We start from the raw sequence: 19618 nt of genomic DNA, 5'->3' as shown, positions 1-19618 counted from the left end.
AATCTTTACTAGTTGCAGAGCATTAATGAAAACGAGCTGCACATTCTTGCTTAGTCTACGGTTTCATTCCAGAAAACTTTTCACTACCTGTAGAGCGTATGAAAAAAATAAAAACAAATGAAAAAACACAAAATATTTCTCTATATACAGAAAGGAGGATTCCAATTGCTACAAAATTTATTAGATCAATTTTAAGGATTATTCATTATCAACTGGTGTTTCAAGATCCACTCCTTTACTTCACTGATACAATGAATTTTCAATTCTGTGCTGTCCAAGACCATATAGAATTAATCGGTGTCCTGGTGCTGATATAATTTGTATCATAAAGTAGAGAGAGTAGGATTGAATGTGATCATACTCCAGATTCAAGCTGGGTACACACTAAACAATGTGTGTACCCAGTGATGCGACCGACGACCCCCCTATTGACGGGCTGACATATCGGGTGGTCGGTACACACTAGACAATCCGGTGCCCTGCCACCCAATATGTCGGTCCCTGCCACACTTCGCTGCATGGGGTCGTAAGCCATATTGTCAGGTTGAGCTGCACGTAGGGCCAACCAGACTACGCGGCTGACGACCCCACGGGAGAGCTCAGCGCACGATATAGTGGTTACACACTGGACGATTTTGAGGATTTGTTGTTCCGATCCCTTGGAATCAGGCAAATCGCTAAGAAAATTGTCTAGTCTGTAACCAGTTTAAGACAATCTGGAGTCCTGGGCAGTACTCATACATTGGGTCCCCATCGTACTAGCAAGTAACAACTACATAATGCAGCACACCAAACACCCTCTTTCTACCATACGCCATGCGGTGAATGACAACTATTTGTCGCAGTCCCTAGGTAAATGCTCTGCATGGTATGCATAAAAGTAAAAAAAAAAATTGAGGGGGATCTAATAGAATTAGTGTTGTCATTATTAAGAAAACCCTTTATGTGCGTACTAACATACTGTACATATATATGTATACACAACCACATCGGTCTCACTGTCGGTACTGTGCACTGAATCATTTTTGGCCCAGGGCTTCTACAATTCTATATTACCAGACCAGCAGCTTGAGGTTATGTAACAGATTGAAAGCCAGTCTTCTCCTCACATTTTGTGACTACCGTAATTAATATTGTTGCTTTGCAGCAGAGGGCCAATTAGCCTACAGTTAGTTTATGGTGCACACTCCAGAAGAAATAAGTGGCATGAAAATCACAAACTACACTTGCTATACTACAATAAGCAGAGAACAACCTCATATCAAATGACTTTCTCCAATAGCTAACTTACCTGGTCATTTCACTCTATTCTGCATTGTGGGCAGCACTAACTGTGAAGTTTGTATTTTCTCCGCGTGCTTGTGTGGGTTTCCTTGTGGCTAAATATTCTATGTAAAAAGTGCTGCGGAATATGTGTGCACTATAGAAATAACTGGTAATAAATAAATCGCACAAATACCTAACTATGAATACAGAATTTAAAAATAAAATAAAATAATAAGTTCTTAAAATCACTACTATAAACAAATAATCACTTCACAAGGTGACTAATGAAATGTCTTGTCAACCTTTAGAATTTCAGGTTTCCTGCCAAGTGGCGTTTGGTTTCCAGTGCGGAAGCTTCTCCTGGCTCTCCTCTCATCCGCATATTCCCGTTTACCAAATACGCAAACTCTGAGGCCCGTGATAAAGGAAAGTTTAGGAAAAAGCCACATCTGTCCATACCAGTAGGGCTGGAGTTATGGGCTTCTCTGTCCATACGATAATCCGCCACTGCTTCCATAGCCCCATGTGACCCCTGCGGTGCAGCTCGGGGAGGTCATGCAAAATCCCTAATCAGCTAAAGAGAAGGTGTGCAGTCAAGTCACACCCACGTGGTCTCCACTCCTTCCTTTGCAGGAAATGACTGATCATCATAGACCAGGCAAGCAATAATAATTTATGTCAGAGTGGAAGTAATAAAAATAATTAAACTTAATTAGTGACTAGTGATTATTAGACTAGTAGCGCATGTTCATGCCAGAAGGTCTGAGGGGCATGTGGTAGCATTATATTGGTGATGTAGGGCTGTGTCTTGTTTGTCGGTTACAGAGATGAAGGGTAATGTGTGGCCCTATTGAAGATTAGAAAGTTGCACATGCGTCGATGTGCATCATGCTGCCTATTACTGCTGTAGTGATACTGACCATCAATTAGTTGCCCCGGATAGAATATGGAGACGTATGCAACAGTGAAACACTACAAACCAGTATTATCATCATACTAACATTCAAAGAACTTCATTGCTCCTCTGCTCCCTACATCTCTGGCCTCATCCCAGTCACCGAATTAACTTCCTGCTCATTCTGAGCCTTATTCAGAAATACACGCAATGCCGATTGCTGATGTTTATGCAGTAAAGCGATTATCTGTAATCTGCACATGCACTAAGTTTTATTGTCGTTGCTGCTCACAGTGAGGATTTAATTGCAAAGTGATTGACAGGCAGGGACCTTTTGTGGGTGGCAATGGGGGTGGCGACTCAAACGCAGGCATGTCGCAACTATTTTCGGGGTGTGTCTTAGCCTTGGACTGCGATCCCATACAAGTAAAAATGTCTCTGGCATCTTAGTTCCCGCAGCCATAAGGTAATTCAGAAGGTCAATTATCGTCTGATCTGCGATCGATGTTGCGTCTTTGTACATAGTTGCTTTGATTTGCGAAGCCGCCCGTGGCTGTCTCAATACAAATCCAGTAATACTGTTTTAACTGTCACTCACTTTGTTGTCACTATTTAATATATCTCCTTATATGGTCTCTTTAGGCTTTTTTTCTAATAATGAACCGGTCATTTTCCACTGTAACTTTTCCCAGTACTGCACTTCGGACAATATGTGGGGACATATAAAAAGAAAATAGCAAGAACAATAATGACTACTACTATTATAGTGGCAATATTCTGCAGTGGAATTGTACTCAATGAGAGAAAGGAGATTTCAGGTACAGTAAAAGATCAATGATTGAAATGTGGACTTTTCTATCCATCTATAGTAAATTGTGACCTTTGGGGCAGATCCAGAGTCGCACAAAAGTCAGAAACTTGCGGATTTCAGCACACGGCACATGCGCCAAAGAAAGAAATCGGCTTCTGCGCATGCGCTGGATCAGGTATCCGCACGCAGATGGAGATCACTGATGTGTAAGGATTGATCAGTCTTTCAAGGTATCATACTTTTATCATAGTTAGTTAAAAGGGCGTTTCTGGGTGGCGGCGATGCGATTGCACCGGATTCTAGCATTAGCATATTTTAGTAAGCAGGCTGCCATGGTTGCTCGGAAAAGCCAACGCATATGCGCCAGACTCAGAACCAAACCCTTTATCCATACTTGCCAACTCTCTGCTACTATTTCAGGGAGACTCCCTGACAATCACAATCTCCCTGAGAAGTCCAGCAATCTCCCTGATTGCACCTTACCCCCATTATTAAGCTGTTTTATAAAAAATAAAACACAGATACAGTGGGGCAAAAAAGTATTTGGACAGCCACCGATTGTGCAAGTTATTGCACTTTAAAAGATGAGAGGTCTGTAATTTCCATCATAGGTACACTCTAACTGTGAGAGACAGAATCAGAACAAAAATATTCCTGAAATCACATTGTATGATTTTTAAACAACTTATTTGTATATTCTTGCGGAAAATAAATATTCAATCAAAAGTTTAACTCAATACTTTGTAAAGTAACCTCGGTTGGCAATTACAGATGTCAAACGTTTCCTGTAGTTCTTGACCAGGTTTGCACACACTGCAGCAGGTATTTTGGCCCACTCTTCAATGCAGATCTTCTCTAGATGTGTCATGTTTTGGGGCTGTCGCTGGGCAACACAGACTTTCAACTCCCTCCACAGATTTTTTATTGGGTTGAGGTCTGGAGACTGGCTAGGCCAATCCAGGACCTTGAAATGCTTCTTACGAAGCCACTCCTTAGTTGTCCGGGAGGTGTGTTTGGGGTCATTGTCATGCTGGAAGACCCAGCCACGTTGCATCTTCAATGCTCTTACTGAGGGAAGGAGGTTTTTCCCCAAAATGTCACGATACATGGCCCCATTCATCCTCTCCGTAATACGGATCAGTCGTCCTGTCCCCTTTGCAGAAAAGCATCCCCAAAGCATGATGTTTCCACCCCCATGCTTCACAGTGGGTATGGTGTTTTTGGGATGCCACTCATCATTCTCTCTCCAAAACATGGCTTGTTGAGATTATACCAGAAAGTTCTATTTTGGTCTCATCTGACCACATGACATTCTCCCAATCCTCCTCTAGATCATCAAGATGGTCACGGGCAAACTTTAGACGGGCCTGGACATGTGCTGGCTTAAGCAGGGGGACCTTTCGGGAGCTGTAGGATTTGAATCCATGACGACGTAGTGTGTTACTAATGTTAACCTTTGTGACTGTGGTCCCAGCTCTCTTGGGGTCATTGACCAGGTCCCCCCGTGTAGTTCTAGGCTGGTCCCTCACCGTTCTCAAGATCATGGATACTGTAACGCAGCATTTTGCATGCAGATACACCAGCAGTCACATACAGAATATAGGCATGCCGCACATTTTGCAAATAAGATGAATTTGAAGGGAAAAAGTCACACGAAAAGACATAAAAATAGGCTCAGCTCTACAGTCACACAGCGCCCACACGTTATGTGCAACGGGACTTTATAGACGTATGTTTACACATCTGTACAGAGCACACAGAACGTGCCAAAGGCTCCAACCAATGACTAAGACCATATTAGCTGCTGGTGGATTTATACTGCTGCCCGGAAATTTCCCAGCTGGAGACATATCAAAACCAATATTACGCTGAGGTCAACACACGTGAAAGACCTAGCATAATAAACCATTCATCACTCCGAAAATGAAATACAAAGTAAAAAACAGGTGATTTTTTTTTTAGTAACTTTCCTAAACACCAATCTGGTTTATCTACAGTATAAATCAGTGGTTACCGAGAGAATGCTTCAAGCTTGGAAATGAAGACAAACAGCAGTGAGTAAATGATGGCAACACATTCCTATGCACAGAAACTACTGAAATCATGTGCTCGCCGACAAGTCCAGGTGCAGAGGATGTGCCAGTAAGACTGGTTGCTGGGTGACTGCTTGCCAATTTTTCCCCCAAAAAATCTCCTCTTGTATTGCGATAGTTATTAAATGTATTTAGCCCCTTCACATCTTCATATTTTCCTAACAGACTGGAACTGGGCTCTACCTAAAAGCTTTGGGGGGGCCACCAGTATGGTTCTAGGCATTTGATCAGTAAGCTTACCCTTTAGGCTGCTATGAAAACTAGTATCATCACCACCAACATTTACTTACATAGTGCTAGCATATTTTGTTGCACTTTAAAATTGGGAAAAACAATAAATATAAAAGAAAACTGGGTAATAACAAATAGACAAGAGAGTAATTTGTGATTTCACATTAAACCACCAGGTCTAAGCTATACAAAGTTACACTGAAAACCCCCAATATTTGTCTACAATGTCTCTGACAATCATCTCAATATATTATATAACAGTGCTCTTCACAATGACTGCGAGAGAAGACACTTGTTTGCAACAAATCTTTTCGCCTTTTGAGAGTTTCCGCAGGTTTTAGATAAAATATCCCATACATTTATCACCCTAAATGATGAGGTACATGATCAGGTCGCTCTGCATTCCTAGTCAAAAATAAGTTAAATACAAATAATAATACAAACTAATATAAAAAATGGTAAAATATAATCATACTTACTATCCCAGAATGGAAGGGAGACTCCCCACACACACAGAGGAGTACTTTGTCTGGAGATTCAATGACGCAATTCACAGAGTATAGCATCATGATGGCCCTGCCCCTCGCTGTACAATGCTGTGAAGTGAAGCATTGCACAGCGAGGGACAGGGACATGACAATGTGATTCACAGCTCCAGCCCCCCAGCACCACTCATTAGGGCCTCCCCGTGTAGGATATCCTGGGATGCCCGGGTGGATAGTACAGATGTGTCCTCATACACTGTGGCTATAGTCGCAGCACATAGCCCCTCTTGGCACGCCAGGTACGTTTTAGTCGCATAACTAAGACAATTGGGAGCGACAAATCTACATTGCTAGCTTGCAGTGGTCAATTTGATAATGTGAGACTGGAATATCTGTGTACGACTGAGTCTATGGGGTCGATTTATCAAGCAGTGAAAAGTGTGAAGTGAACCAGTGGAGAAGTTGCCCATAGCAACCAATCAGCTTTGAAGTAGCATTTATCAAGTACATTCTATAAAATAATAGGTAGGAGCTGATTGGTTGCTATGGGCAACTTCTCCACTGGTTTACTTCTCCACACTTTTCACTGCTTGATAAATAGACCCCTGAATCTGTATATGAAGTGCTACAATGTACCAGCCGCTCATGCCAAGTTCAATTGTGCTTTATCTCAGACTTTGTACAAGTTTAAATCTAATTCCTGTGCAGTTAAAGTCACAGCCCAGTGTCTATAGGACACCTTTCTCTGTTCTGCGATGCGAATAAGGCTTAAAATTTAAAAGGACGCTACTGTACATCTCTCGGAGCGGCTCAGTTGCATATGGATGCAAGCTGTATAAATACACATCTGTAGGCAAGTGTTAAAATAATATAAAAAAGTTCAAATTAAAAAATACATACATAACAATGCATCACCCTCTCACTGTCCTGGCCACATGGATTTACATTTGAAGACATTAGGGGAGCACTTTATATATAAACAGTGTTCTCCCCAGAATTTTTTTCCAGTCGGGTGGCATCCAAAAGTAGCCGGGTGGGGGCCTTCGCAATTATGCACGGGCTGGGAAAAGGGGTATCTGCCCGACCAATCCAGCACGACATGTCTCAGGCTGCTCCCCCACTGGCTCTCAGTCAAAAGTGCCCATTATGCAGTGCCCCCTGTATTTGTGCCCTTTATACAGTGCTCCCTGTAGTTTAGCTTTGCCCTTATGCAGTGCCCCCTGGCTGAAGTAATGCCCCTATGTAGTGCCGCAGACTGGTCCCTTATGTAGTGCCCCTAGGCTTAAATAGTGCCCCCAGGCTGTCCCTTATGCAGTGCCCCCAGGCTTAAATAGTGCCCCCAGGCTGGCTCCATTACGCAGTGCCCCCAGGCTGGCTCCTTTACGCAGTGCCCCCAGGCTGGCTCCTTTACGCAGTGCCCCCAGGCTGGCCCCTTTACGCAGTGCCCCCAGGCTGGCCCCATTACGCAGTGCCCCCAGGCTGGCCCCTTTACGCAGTGCCCCCAGGCTGGCCCCTTTACGCAGTGCCCCCAGGCTGGCCCCTTTACGCAGTGCCCCCAGGCTGGCCCCTTTACGCAGTGCCCCCAGGCTGGTCCTGTTCCCGGCCCCAGCACTTACCTTTACTTGCTGGCCGGTCTCCCGCTTGCCACTGCTGCCGCCGCGCGCTGACTGGATCTAACTAGATCCAGCAGGCGCGCGGGGAAGGCTCCTCACGTCACCCGCACAGTGCATCACTGGGAACGCTGGCCTCTGAAGTGATCAGAGGCTTCTTTAGCCTCCGGTCACTTCAGAGGCCAGTGTTCCACAGCGGGGGTCGGTGGGGAAAAGTGCCGGGCGGCAGGCTGTTTCTGCCGGGCGGTGCGCCCGCAGAAAACAGCCTGGGGAGAGCACTGTATAAAGTTATCTTAATAATCTGAAAAGCTATAATATACAGTAAAATTTAGATTTCGTTATGTGATTTTACTTAAAACTTAAGTCAACAACAGTGCTGAACAGACAACTCATTAATAGTACAGAAATAGATATTGCTGCCACTGATGAGACAGAATCTGTTTTTTTTTTTTTTTTTTTAAAGCCCTATCTTATCTGAACTCAGGAGGTGGGTTTCTCGAGGCTCCTGAAGACATGAATTCATTGTATAAACTCCATCCAGCTGATATACACGATGATGGATTCAAGTTATTAACTGATCAAAAAGAGATGGATGGTCTTCTGCTCTCCCTAATCTACATCATCATCTTGATTCATTTAAAGATAGGCCATGCACTTAACAAGAGCAGTTAAGGGTCCGATAGAATCAGCCATATAATCTGAACCGTTGCATTGAGCCCAAATCAATCAATACATTCACTTGTACTGGAAAAGGACTGTTAAGTACTTACAACCGAGGCCATTAATATTATTTAACACCACGTTCAAAGTTTTTAATAAGAATCAAGAAAAGGCTGGTGTTTTCTGCCTGAATCAGATACCACTATATAGAAACATTTCAGCTTCGATGTATCCTCCTCACTGTGATGTGCTTTTAGCCTCCATTATCACAGAAAAACAAAAGACTGCTCTATGGGGAGAACCTATTCCAATTTTGTCTTCTATTTTTCTATTTAAACAGCATTACAAGGGAAATCAATACAGATAATTGCTTGAAAAAGTGGATCAGGCAATTTTTCAAATTTATCAAAGAAGAGAAACGAAAATGCTACGGAATTGTGGTAATTGAGTCCGTGTGCACCCTGTAGCCTTGCCATGAATTTAAAATGTTCTTTGAATGGATTATTTTCAGACATTACGGGTCGCTTAGACTATAGAAAATTAAGACCAAAACAAACAAATGAAAATAGATGTATTTACCGATTCAATGCGGTGTGTAATATATTCTCATTAGAGCAGGGATGGGGAAGCTCAGGCTCGGGGGCCGTATAAGGCCCGCTGAATCATTAGTCTGGCTGAATACATATTTGCATAAGTGTGTAAAAATGATGGAAAGCATTTTTTTGGGGAGGAAAAATAATTGCTGTAGTTAAATTGGGATTACATTAAAATGGGTACTAGTATATTTTTGTGTCTATAAAGTGCAAATTTAATTTTTTTTTAAAATAAACCTGCTGCAGCCACCTGAAATCCTAAAAACACCTGCCCCTTCCATACAGCACCCCAAAATACCTGTCCTAGTACTTTAGACTCATTTGCCAACACTTTTTACATTGTTGTCCAAAAAATGACATGTCTTTTTTGGGGCAAATGAAGACAATGTTTTTAATTTTTTTCCTAATTAGTCATATGGGGAAGGGGGGTCCAAAGGGTTCTGAACCAAGTCCTGACATTTTACCCCAAAATATGGATTTTGCACTTATTTTCTCCCGCCTTTTACTGGAGACACTTTTTCACCTACTTTTGCCTATGGAGTTCTCGCCTAGGCGAAAACGTCCTGGAATTGAATAAGGCGATACTTCGAAAAACAGGTGAAAACCGTGCATCGGCGAAAACTTTTCGTCTCTAATTGAATACAGGCCTTAGAAGCTGGCAGAGTCTCATGGGATCAGGCGCGTTGAGTGGGGCTGTTTGGAGCAACTGCAGGAAAGACGAGTGAGGGCACCTGTAGTTACCAAGTTTATGCTCTACCCCACCTGGAGGTCCATGGTATCATTATGGCGGGGCTTAGTGTCAATGTCAAATCTGCCCAACCTGCTGTGCAACAAAGTTTCACCAAGGTTCAAAGTTACTTGCTTGTTTTGCTTCGCTCCCATCTCAGAACTAACCCCAATATATCATGGAACCTCAAGTTAGAGACATGTTGCAGAAAGGAGGAGCACTACAGGCAAAAAGTACACTCCAGGTTATCATGAATATACTGCGATGGCTGTAGATAGTTAAGTACAGCAGGGAAACCTAGAACTTGCAACACTGCTTCTTGCAAATGGAAGCCACATGAATTTTAGTGTAGACTATGACTTTCAGATTGACATCCTTTATTTAGTTTATTAGTAGGGTTATAATCAGCTCTTCTACAGATGTCTACACAGTCAGCCAAGCAACACCAAATGTAAAAAAAGAACCAGGGTATATGTAAAAGCTGGGACACTGCTAAATACAGCAAATGTGCTAGGCCCATTAGGGGGATGCCTACAAAAATATTTTTTTAATTGGTAAGATAAATTAATAAAATTGATAGGTAAAAAAAAAAAATTGTTGAAAATGCTAAAAATACCTGTATGATGTATATATTTGAAGGTCATAGGAGACATGGCCAGTTAAAAAAAGGGTGTGGTTTTGTGGGTCATGGGAAGACGAATGTGTACATCTTGGGCATGGCCTAGTTTATAATGAGCAATTATTCCCCAGCTCTGTTACTGCCAGTTGATGCCACATCCCACGTTTTTAGAACACTGTTTCCAAGGCACAATCCAAGGCTCAGTTTTACCTGACAAACCAGATGATCCCACATTTTTGCACACATCTGACTCTAAAAATATTAAAGTCTCAGCTTGTTATGTATATCTACTGGCGCCTCTACAGGTTTAATATAGCTGTTGAAGCCCAGTGTAAAAGCAGCTGCCTGTTTTGAGACTTTTAAATGCAGGGCTTGGAAGCTGAATAGATAATTTTAATAAATGTTTGAGAGTCTAGACATGGCCACTTAAACTGTCAGATACACCAGCCCTGGCATGAGCATTCAACAAGTGTCTCTGATATTAAAGTTGCAAACCATAGCCTTATGGTTACTGCAAAACTAATACAAAATAAAAGTAATTGGAGGGTATTTGTCATAGAGTTCTGCTAAATATGGTGGAACAACCACATTGGGCAACAAAACCTTTCCATTGTGACAGCAATCTGAAAAACTGCCGTTAATCTCCTCTACCTAGAAGTATAGGGCACCGCGGTTCACACATTGCACGTTCATAGGACCCAAAGAGTAGTATTGTGGCCAATATGTTATGTCCAATGCAAGCGGCATCGTTGTTTGAGATCTTTGACCTGTGTGCTCTGTGTTGAACCTGTGTTGAATCTGCAAGGATTCAACTACATTGACGTTCTCAAGGCCGGCCTCTAGGCATGTTTTTAGTGTAGACAATGCGAGGTGAAGTGAATAATAAAATAACACAGCAGTTGGTGATTAAGGTCGCTGCAAGACACGCTGATATATGTAGTTGCAAATAACGGTCACAGTCTCCAGAGCACCCAGCAGGTCAGGTCACCCGGCAGGTGCACAGGGAGAGTTCAGTAACTGACTTAGGAGTCTATTTACTCCAAATACCGTGGAGTTAATGCTTCTCCTGCTTTGCCTGCTAACACTGCGAAGCAGGATGCGGCTACAGCGCAATTTTATTAAGAAACCGGCTTCTGAAAAGGGTTCACAACCTTAGAGGTCTCTTTCACCCTATTTACTGCTTGCTTCACTGCTATTGTGCATTCAAGTACAGTGTTGTGTCTCGTGACCACCAGCATCTGATGTCACCTTCTCTGGTGCAGAGCAGAGACGGTGGCGGCAGGAATCCGCTTGTAGTCGGGATCGCCTCCTCCACGAGCTGGACTGTTTTTTTAAGATTCAAGAACAACTTTACTAACACAGTACAAAACGAACAACATGAACTTCCTGATCGCATTAGACAAGTCAGAAGAAAGAAGTTCTCGGGAGCCTGGCTTAGCAATGCGACTCTGGAGAAGACGGTAAGTTAAAAAAAACCTTAATAACATATGAAGCACTTTGCGCTGCCATAGGAGCCTATGGCAGCGTGAAAAATACCCAAACACCTAGCACAGGGAGCACAACAGAGGAGAAAATCCATTAGTACATACTGAGAAGCGGTATGTACATGGATTTTCACAAGCTTTAAAGTTTTTACTGTTTAACTCCTGTTAGTACATATACCTCAGTTTCCAGCCACCCAGCAGGTCACTTGTTTCAGGTTATCCAGCAGGTGCACAGGGAGAGTACACCAACTGTCACATTTTCCAGAGCACAATGGTGATGCATTGTAAATGGCAGGCGGACATTTTGCCACATAACTCTGAAACGAAGCCACCAATTATAACGACAATATGTTTCTGCAAATCCACAGACCAAGACCATTAATTTAGTATATGATGTGCCCTGCTCAGACAAAGGTATCATCATAGAAATATGTTACTCATAAAAGTTGTCTTACTGTTATTAATATATAGATGTCAGCATGTGATGCCAGATGACAGTTGGTATGATCTGACCCCTCCCAGCTCCATCAGTGAAATCACTTTCAGAGAGTTCTGACATAACACACATCTACAGTCTCCAAACACTTCTGTTATTTTCCATACTTTTTCCACATTTTCCATACTCATCATATTCTATCTTAAGTTGAAAACCACCAATAACATAATCACAACTTTACCCACAGCCAAAAATGTATAAGGGTATGTAAGAAAGGAAAAAGGCACACAAGGATGCACAGATGCAAAGATAAAATACTTTGTATATAAGAAAAAGTGGGGACATCCTAAAAAACACAATAGTAAAGATCAATTCATATATAATTAAAAAAATAATAATTATATTATATATATATATATATATATTATATATATATTATATATATATTTATTTATTTAAAATCAAATGTCCTGACTGACTCACTGATCGGCTAAAATGTTTCCTCCCCTTGTGCAATGTCCTGCCTGACTGTCTCATCGTGGCTGTAGCACAGTACATATTCAAACACCAACTGTCATCCCGAGTACAACCAAACATCCCCTATTTGAATAGTGAGGGAAGGAAATGGGTCTAGGTCGCCAGAAGAAACAAAAACAAATGAGTGGAGTCCAGGGGCAGATAACCCAAGGAGGGGGTGTAGAGTGTAGCTGGTGTGCAAGAGGAGTAGGTAATTAGAAGAGAAGCGAGGAGGGCCCTGCTGATGGAGATTACAATCTAAAGGGAAGGGGGAGGAGGAAAAAGAAGATGGAGTAAGAACAGGAGAGTGCTGAAGATAGTGAGAAAAGAGAGAAAGCCGGAAAAAGAATGCAGGCGCACACACACCGCAGAGTAAGAAATAGCATTATTGGCTACTTTTGATAACTGCTCTGAAGAGACTCAAGGAAGAGGGATCTACTGTAAATTATCGCAGAGATTAACATAATTAGTGTGTAAAGTGCTCTAAAAGGCCAATTGGTAATGATCATATATGGTATATATACACCGATCAGCAATAACCACTGACAGTTGACATTGATTATCTCGTTACAAAGGCGATATGTTGAAAAACAATACATTTACATCAGAGGACCTGATGACACTCATGGATGTTCACACATCAGCCAATGTCATATTTTTGACTTGTTCTGTCGAGTTTGAAAAAAAATATAGCTACGAAATGATTATTATAAGAGCATGCTATTTAAAACGAGTAAGTATTTGACATTTTCATTTGTGGTCAAAATGTTATCAGTTCCATATCACAAACTGAATGTGGGAATTTAAAAATATAAAATAAAATAAATAAGAGCAAAATCTTTAATATTCTGATAATTAGAACACTAGTATGGCTACAACCACATAACTATGCAAACATTAGAGAGGAACCTGCATATAAATTCTGATTCACATGTTGCTAATACTGATCTCCCAAGTCACATGGCTTGGAACACAGTTTGACGGTAGCTAGAACTCATCCAATACACACAAGTAATTCATGTACATGTAAATACCTCACCAAGGCACGGATTGTGAGTGCCGTCACTTAGCTAATGAGGTACTTCCTGTTAAACAGTTCAGTAGAAAGCACAATCACATAGCATTGTGAACCAATCTGCTCTAACATAGAGGTTCCCCCTGAGTATAGCATCAGCCAGAGAGGAGTACCCAGCTTCTAGTGGAATGATCATGAGGCTCTAGATGTGCATATGGGACTTTATGGTGCTTATAAGGGGGCCTTATGAGGAAATCTGATGACATGTCAGGATGAAAGGAGACATTTGACACTATAGGGGAGATGTATGAAAACTGGGCAAGAGATAAAGTGGAAAAGTTGTCCAAAGCAAACAATCAGCATATACCTGTCATTTGAAAGACTGTGCTAGATAGCTGACAGTTAGAAGCTGATTGATTGCTTTTCAACTTTTCCACTTTCTCTCCCTCCAAGGCTTGATTGAACGCATATTCCAGATGCACCATGCAGCTTTGACCCAATAGACAATGTCATCTATAGATGGTGTTGCAAAATAGAAGCCTATGGGCTTCTTATCAAGAAACTTCCACAAGAGGGGTCCAGTAGAAACCATCCCAGTGTCCTCCGCAGCTTGCGCATAAACCCGGAAGACCCCACCCCTCAAAGGACAGCTCTTATCGGAAGAGCTATCCTTTGCTTAAATGATCATGCATACGGTGTTACTAAATGCCGGTATGCGTGCGATCATTGGCGGGATGAATTGCATCTAAAATGTGATGCTTCATTAGGAGAAAGTTTGGTCTGGTGTACAATGTACTTCTTTTCCCATACCACATAGGAATGAGAGTTTTTGATCCTTGTCAAATGGTGTAATTAAGGCTAACAGGTTGAAGCGATAGTCTGAGAGCTAGATACTGATAAGGAGCAAGATGCTCAAACATAACAATAGGAATGTGAGAAATAATGTGGAAAGACTGGATCAACTGAATTGCCAAACACATGTATATCTGACACAAAGTTTACACATCTAACTTGTTCCTACAGAACACTTGAATGCTACAATAAATATCTCTTTCCAAATGACACGTTGAGTATACATTATCATCACCATGCCATAAACTATGGGTGATGCACGGTTTACGGTACTGAAATAATTTTTTTCTGGTGTAAGACTTGGACACCACAAAGAAAAAGAAAAATTGTAGTATAGAAACAGTTCACGTACTTGAATGTATGTAAATGTCCCGTGTGTGTCACAGAGAATCACCCTATGCATATATATGAGTATATTAGGTTTTCAATAATTTCTAATTGAAAGATGGAATGGCAAAGAAATATCTGTATGTCAAGCTTGTAAACAGGGCCAAAATTATGGGATTTGCCAATATTGTGGTGGTCTGAGTACAGCCATATTGTGGTGGCCTGAATACAGCCATATTTTATTTATTTATTAACAGTTTCTCATATAGCGCAGAATATTCTGTTGTGCTTTACAATTTGAATCAACATTAACAGAACAAGACTGGGTTGTAAAAGATAGACATAAGGTAAGAGAGCCCTGCTCGCAAGCTTACAATCTATAGGGAATTAGGTGTTGATACACAAGGATAGGTGCTACATATTGCAAATTGGTCCAGCCAGATTGCAGAGGTTATTGGTGACCTCCAGTTACACTGGAAAGTTGGTCTAGGGTCAGGAGGCAGTGAAACTGAAGAGAGAAAATGTGATATGTGTAAACTATAAGAAGGGGGTTAGATAGGGAAGCTATAAAAGGTTATGTGGGCGGTTCTGGAATCTGATAAGCTTGTCTGAAGATGTGAGTTTTCAGAGAACGCTTGAATGTTTGGAGACTAGTGGAAAGTCTTATTGTGCGTGAGAGGGCATTCCATAGGGTGGGTGCAGCCCCAAAAAAGTCCTGTAACCTTGCATGGGAAGAAGTAATGCGTAAAGGAGGAGAGATACAGATCTTGTGCAGAGCAGAGGTGTCGGTTTGGAAGATATTTTGAGATAAGTGAAGAGATGTATGTTGGTGTGGTTTGGTTAATAGCTTTATATGCGAGTATAAGTATTTTATATTGAATTTATGTAGAAGACCGGAAGCCATTGGAGGGATTGACAGAGCAGATCATCAGACAATGAATGTTTGGTGAGGAAGATCAGCCTTGCAGCTGCATTCAAAATGGATTGTAGTGGGGAGAGCCTGTAAAGAGAAGTTTGAGAAGTAGTTTGGGAAGACCAGTAAGGAGACTATTGCAATAGTCAATGCGGGAAATGAGTGCATGTATTAAGAGTTTTTGCAGTGTCTTGTGTAAGATATGGTCGAATTTTGGCTATGATGTTTAGATGTATGTAACAGGAGTTAGAGACAGATTGAATGTGGGGAACAAAAGACAGTTCAGAGTCAAGGATGACGCCTAGGCAGTGAGCTTGTGGGGTGGTGTTGATTGTAGAGCTGTCAACAGTAATGTAGATATCAGGTTGGTAACTACTATTGTCTGGTGGAAATATAATGAATTCTGTTTTGGATATATTAAGTTTGAGGTGGCGAGATGCCATCCAAGATGAAATGGCAGAGACATTCAGTGACACGGACCAGCACAGATGGTGACAAATCTGGGGAGGATAGGTTGATTTCAGTATCGTCTGCGTACAGATAATACTGAAAACCAAAAGAGCCGATTAGTTTGTCAAGAGAGGTGGTATAGATTGAGAAAAGCAAAGGACCCAAGACTGAGCCTTGCAGTACTCCAACTGATAGAGGTAGTGAAGTGGAGGTAGAATCAGAAAAGCAAACAGTGAAAGAACGATTAGATATGTAGGATGAGAACCAAGAAAGGGCTGTGTCTTGAAAACCTAGGGATTGTAGTGTTTGTTTGAGAAGAGAATGGTCAACAGTGTCAAAGGCAGCAGAGAGATCTAGAAGAATCAAAAGTGGCAGTGACCAGATTATTTACTACCTTAGTCAGTGCTGTCTCTGTGGAATGTTGGGAACGAAAGCCTGACTGAAGTGGGTCCAATAAGTTGTGGATGTTAAGAAAGTGTGAGAGGCAAGTGTAGCCAAGTCTCTCCAGTAGCTTGGAGGGGCAAGGGAGTTGGGAGATAGGATGGTAATTTGAGAGTTAGCGTCAGAATTTTGTTTTTTTTTTCAAAATGGGAGTGCTCACTGCATGCTTGAACAGTGATGGAAAGATACCAGTAGAGAAAGAGAGATTACAGATTTCAGTTAAGTGTGGATTGAGCACAGGAGACAGAGCTTTACTGATTTGTGAGGGTAAAGGATCAAGAGGAGAGGTAGTAGAGTAGGAGGATGAGAAGAGTGTACATACTTCATCTTCATTAGTGCTGTCAAATGATGAGAACATGCCACCGGGTTCAGGTAGGGAATTGAGCAGGTCCCTGGCTGAGGAAGAGCGTATCATTTCATTTAGGATATTATCAATCTTGTACTTGAAATAGGAAGCAAGATCTTGTGCGCTGATAGTAACAGGTGGGTTGGGTGACGGAGGGGTAAGAAGTGATTTAAATGTATTAAAAAGTTGCTTGGGGTTAGAGGCTTGGGCAGAGATGACAGATTGGAAATATGTTTGTTTGGCAGTATCCAGTGCATTATGATAAGAGTGGTAGATAGTCTTATATGTGAAGAAGTCACTTGGAGTACGAGATTTACTTTACGTGAGAATTTTTGTAGGTGTCTTGTCAATTTGGAATGCCACGGTTGACGTCTACATGGAGTGTGATGGGTAGCTGGAGCTACTTCATCAAGGGCTAGTTCTAGGGTCTGGTTCAAGTGTGATACAGCAGTCTCAGGAGAAGTGAACTTAGAAATTGGAAAAAGTAACTGTTGGAGAGGTGTCTAGTTGTTGAAAATTAATAGCATTAATATCTCTGTGGGTTTGAGGAGGCTTGGTTGATTTGATTGACATTGAAATTAACGTAATGGAGGAGAGAGTGCAGGTGATAAGGTTATGATCTGAGAGAAGGAAAGGAGAATTAGTGAAATCAGAAAATGAGCATAGTCTGGTAAATAAAAGATCAAGGCACTGGCCATCATGATGAGTAGAGGAGTCAGTCCATTGGGAGAGGCCAAGACAGGATTTTAAAGAGAGAAGTTTGGAGGCATGAGGAGAATGTGGACTATCAATCGGGATATCGAAATCACCCATGATGATGGTGGAGATGTCAGAGGATAGGAAGTGAGGGAGCAAGGCAGAAAAATGTTCCAGAAATTGATTGGGTGGTTCAGGTGGGCGATAGATAGCAGCAATGCATAGAGAGAAAGGGGTGGAAATCCTAATAGTATGTACTTCAAATTATGTAAATGTGAGTGATGGCATCTGTGGGATAACTGTATGTAAAAGATTGGGACAGCAATATTCCTACTCCACCTCCTTTACAATTACCAGGCCTGGAGGTGTGTGTAAGTGTAGGCCACCGTGTGAGAGTGCTGCAGGGGAGGAAATGTGTGATTGTGTGAGCCATGTTTCTGTTATTGCCAGAAGGTTGAGGTTATATAAAATAAAGAGGTCATGGTTGGATGTTAGTTTGTTGCAGACAGAGAGCGTGCATTCCATAAGGCACATTTTAGTGTTTTGGAAAGTGTTGGTAGGCAAGTGATGTGTCTGAGGTTTGCTAGATTTATATCCCGTTGTGAGTAGGGCATGTGGGTAGGGCATGGATTTGGTGATATTGTGGTGGTCTGAATACAGCCATATTGTGGTAGCCTGAATTTAGCCATATTGTGTTATTCTTCCATATACTGTTAATTGCAAGAAAAATCTGTGATTGATTTTGGACTACTGCGTAAATAAGTAATTCTAACAAATCACATGGAAAACTCATAAGCCGCTCAAGTAGACTGACAGTAACAGAGACCTTAACATATAAATCAATGAGGTGTCTTGGAAAACAGGCTAAGAACAGCTAACACAAATCCCTGTAAGACTTTATCAAAACAGTAACTTTGTGTGAAGTCTTCGTACCTGTAAGTATAACTCCAGTCCTTGCCGCCTCTGCTCCAACACTTTAGGGATCCAGTTCCTCACATGTTTTGAGGGCATCTCTGGGGTTTTAATGCTTTTCTTTAGCTGGAGAATAGATTATAAATGTATAAGTTATATTATGTGTTGTAAATCAATTTTTTTGCACTCAGATATTCAGTTCTATTTTTAAATGAAAACAATACAACACCGAGGTTAGGAGTCTTCAAGTAAAAATGGGCTAATTGCTGAGTACAACAGCTTATGTTCAGCAAATAGATAAGCAGTGTATACCTAAGCTTGCATTCCACAAATAGGATGGGGCCTTTTTCTCAGTTTTATTCTAGTAAGGAGAAACTGCATCAAACTCCCGGACTACCAAACATTTCATTAGTTAAATAAAAACTAGAGACAAATCAATTTAGCAAAGCACAAAAGTCATTGCCAGTGAATTTTGTTCTATCCTATGTATGAAAGTGTTACTGCCAGTGATAATACAGATATCACTGATGGTAACCTCTGCTGGCGGAAAGATTACTAGTCCTGCCATACTACTTGTCCTTTTATCCCTATCTCAGGGTAGCTATAATAACTGAAAAAAAAAATTAAAGAATACCTTTATTCTTTGAATAAAGCACTTTTTTATTTTTAGTGTTAAAGGCATATTTGCCTACTATTGCTCTCTCATTTCCAGAAGAAGCCCGGAGAGGAAATGCAGCTGACCAATTTGGGGGCAGGACCAAGAGCTTTTCATAATTAGGTCCCGTCCCCATCACGGGTCCGTGTGAAGGGAGCAAAGCTAAATGACGCGATTCGAAAAATCATGAGTTTCCCTCAACTTCCAGGACAGTAGGTAAGTATGACTTAAGGTGTATTTTTTTTTTTTTTTTTAAAAACATCAATAGTTTTTATTGAAACATTGTTTGTAAAAATGTTTGTATTTTGCTTCTTTGTAAAGTGTAAGATCATGGAGAGCTAAGCCACCCCTAACCTTTGGCAGGATCATCCTCGAGCATGTCATTTTAGGAGGACAGGATTTCCACACATAACTAGCTAAAATGGAACTACATTTATCTAAATATTTCTGGGGAAAAACTACTGGGGTGGTGCGGAATAAGTACATAATTTTGGGTATGAGAGACACTTTGAATGCCGATAAGCGGCCTAGCCAGGAAATGTCATACAAAAGCCACGATTTAGTCTAAGTTAATAGGCGATCAAT

At 41.4% G+C, this 19618-nt stretch overlaps 1 protein-coding gene across 1 annotated transcript in view; it reads right to left on the bottom strand.

Moving 5' to 3' along the window:
• SNX24 (sorting nexin 24) overlaps nucleotides 1-19618 on the bottom strand; it is a 170397-nt gene that overhangs the window by 58656 nt on the left and 92123 nt on the right. The window contains exon 3 of the mRNA XM_088475090.1: nucleotides 18400-18504. Within this exon, the coding sequence (XP_088331216.1) occupies nucleotides 18400-18504 (105 nt within the window). The remainder of the gene's footprint in view (nucleotides 1-18399; nucleotides 18505-19618) is intronic.

Source organism: Taudactylus pleione, unplaced genomic scaffold, assembly GCF_031769625.1.
Source record: "Taudactylus pleione unplaced genomic scaffold, aTauple2 ptg000162l, whole genome shotgun sequence".
In the NCBI taxonomy this organism is placed as follows: domain Eukaryota; kingdom Metazoa; phylum Chordata; class Amphibia; order Anura; family Myobatrachidae; genus Taudactylus; species Taudactylus pleione.
This window is presented reverse-complemented; position numbering and strand designations above follow the sequence as displayed.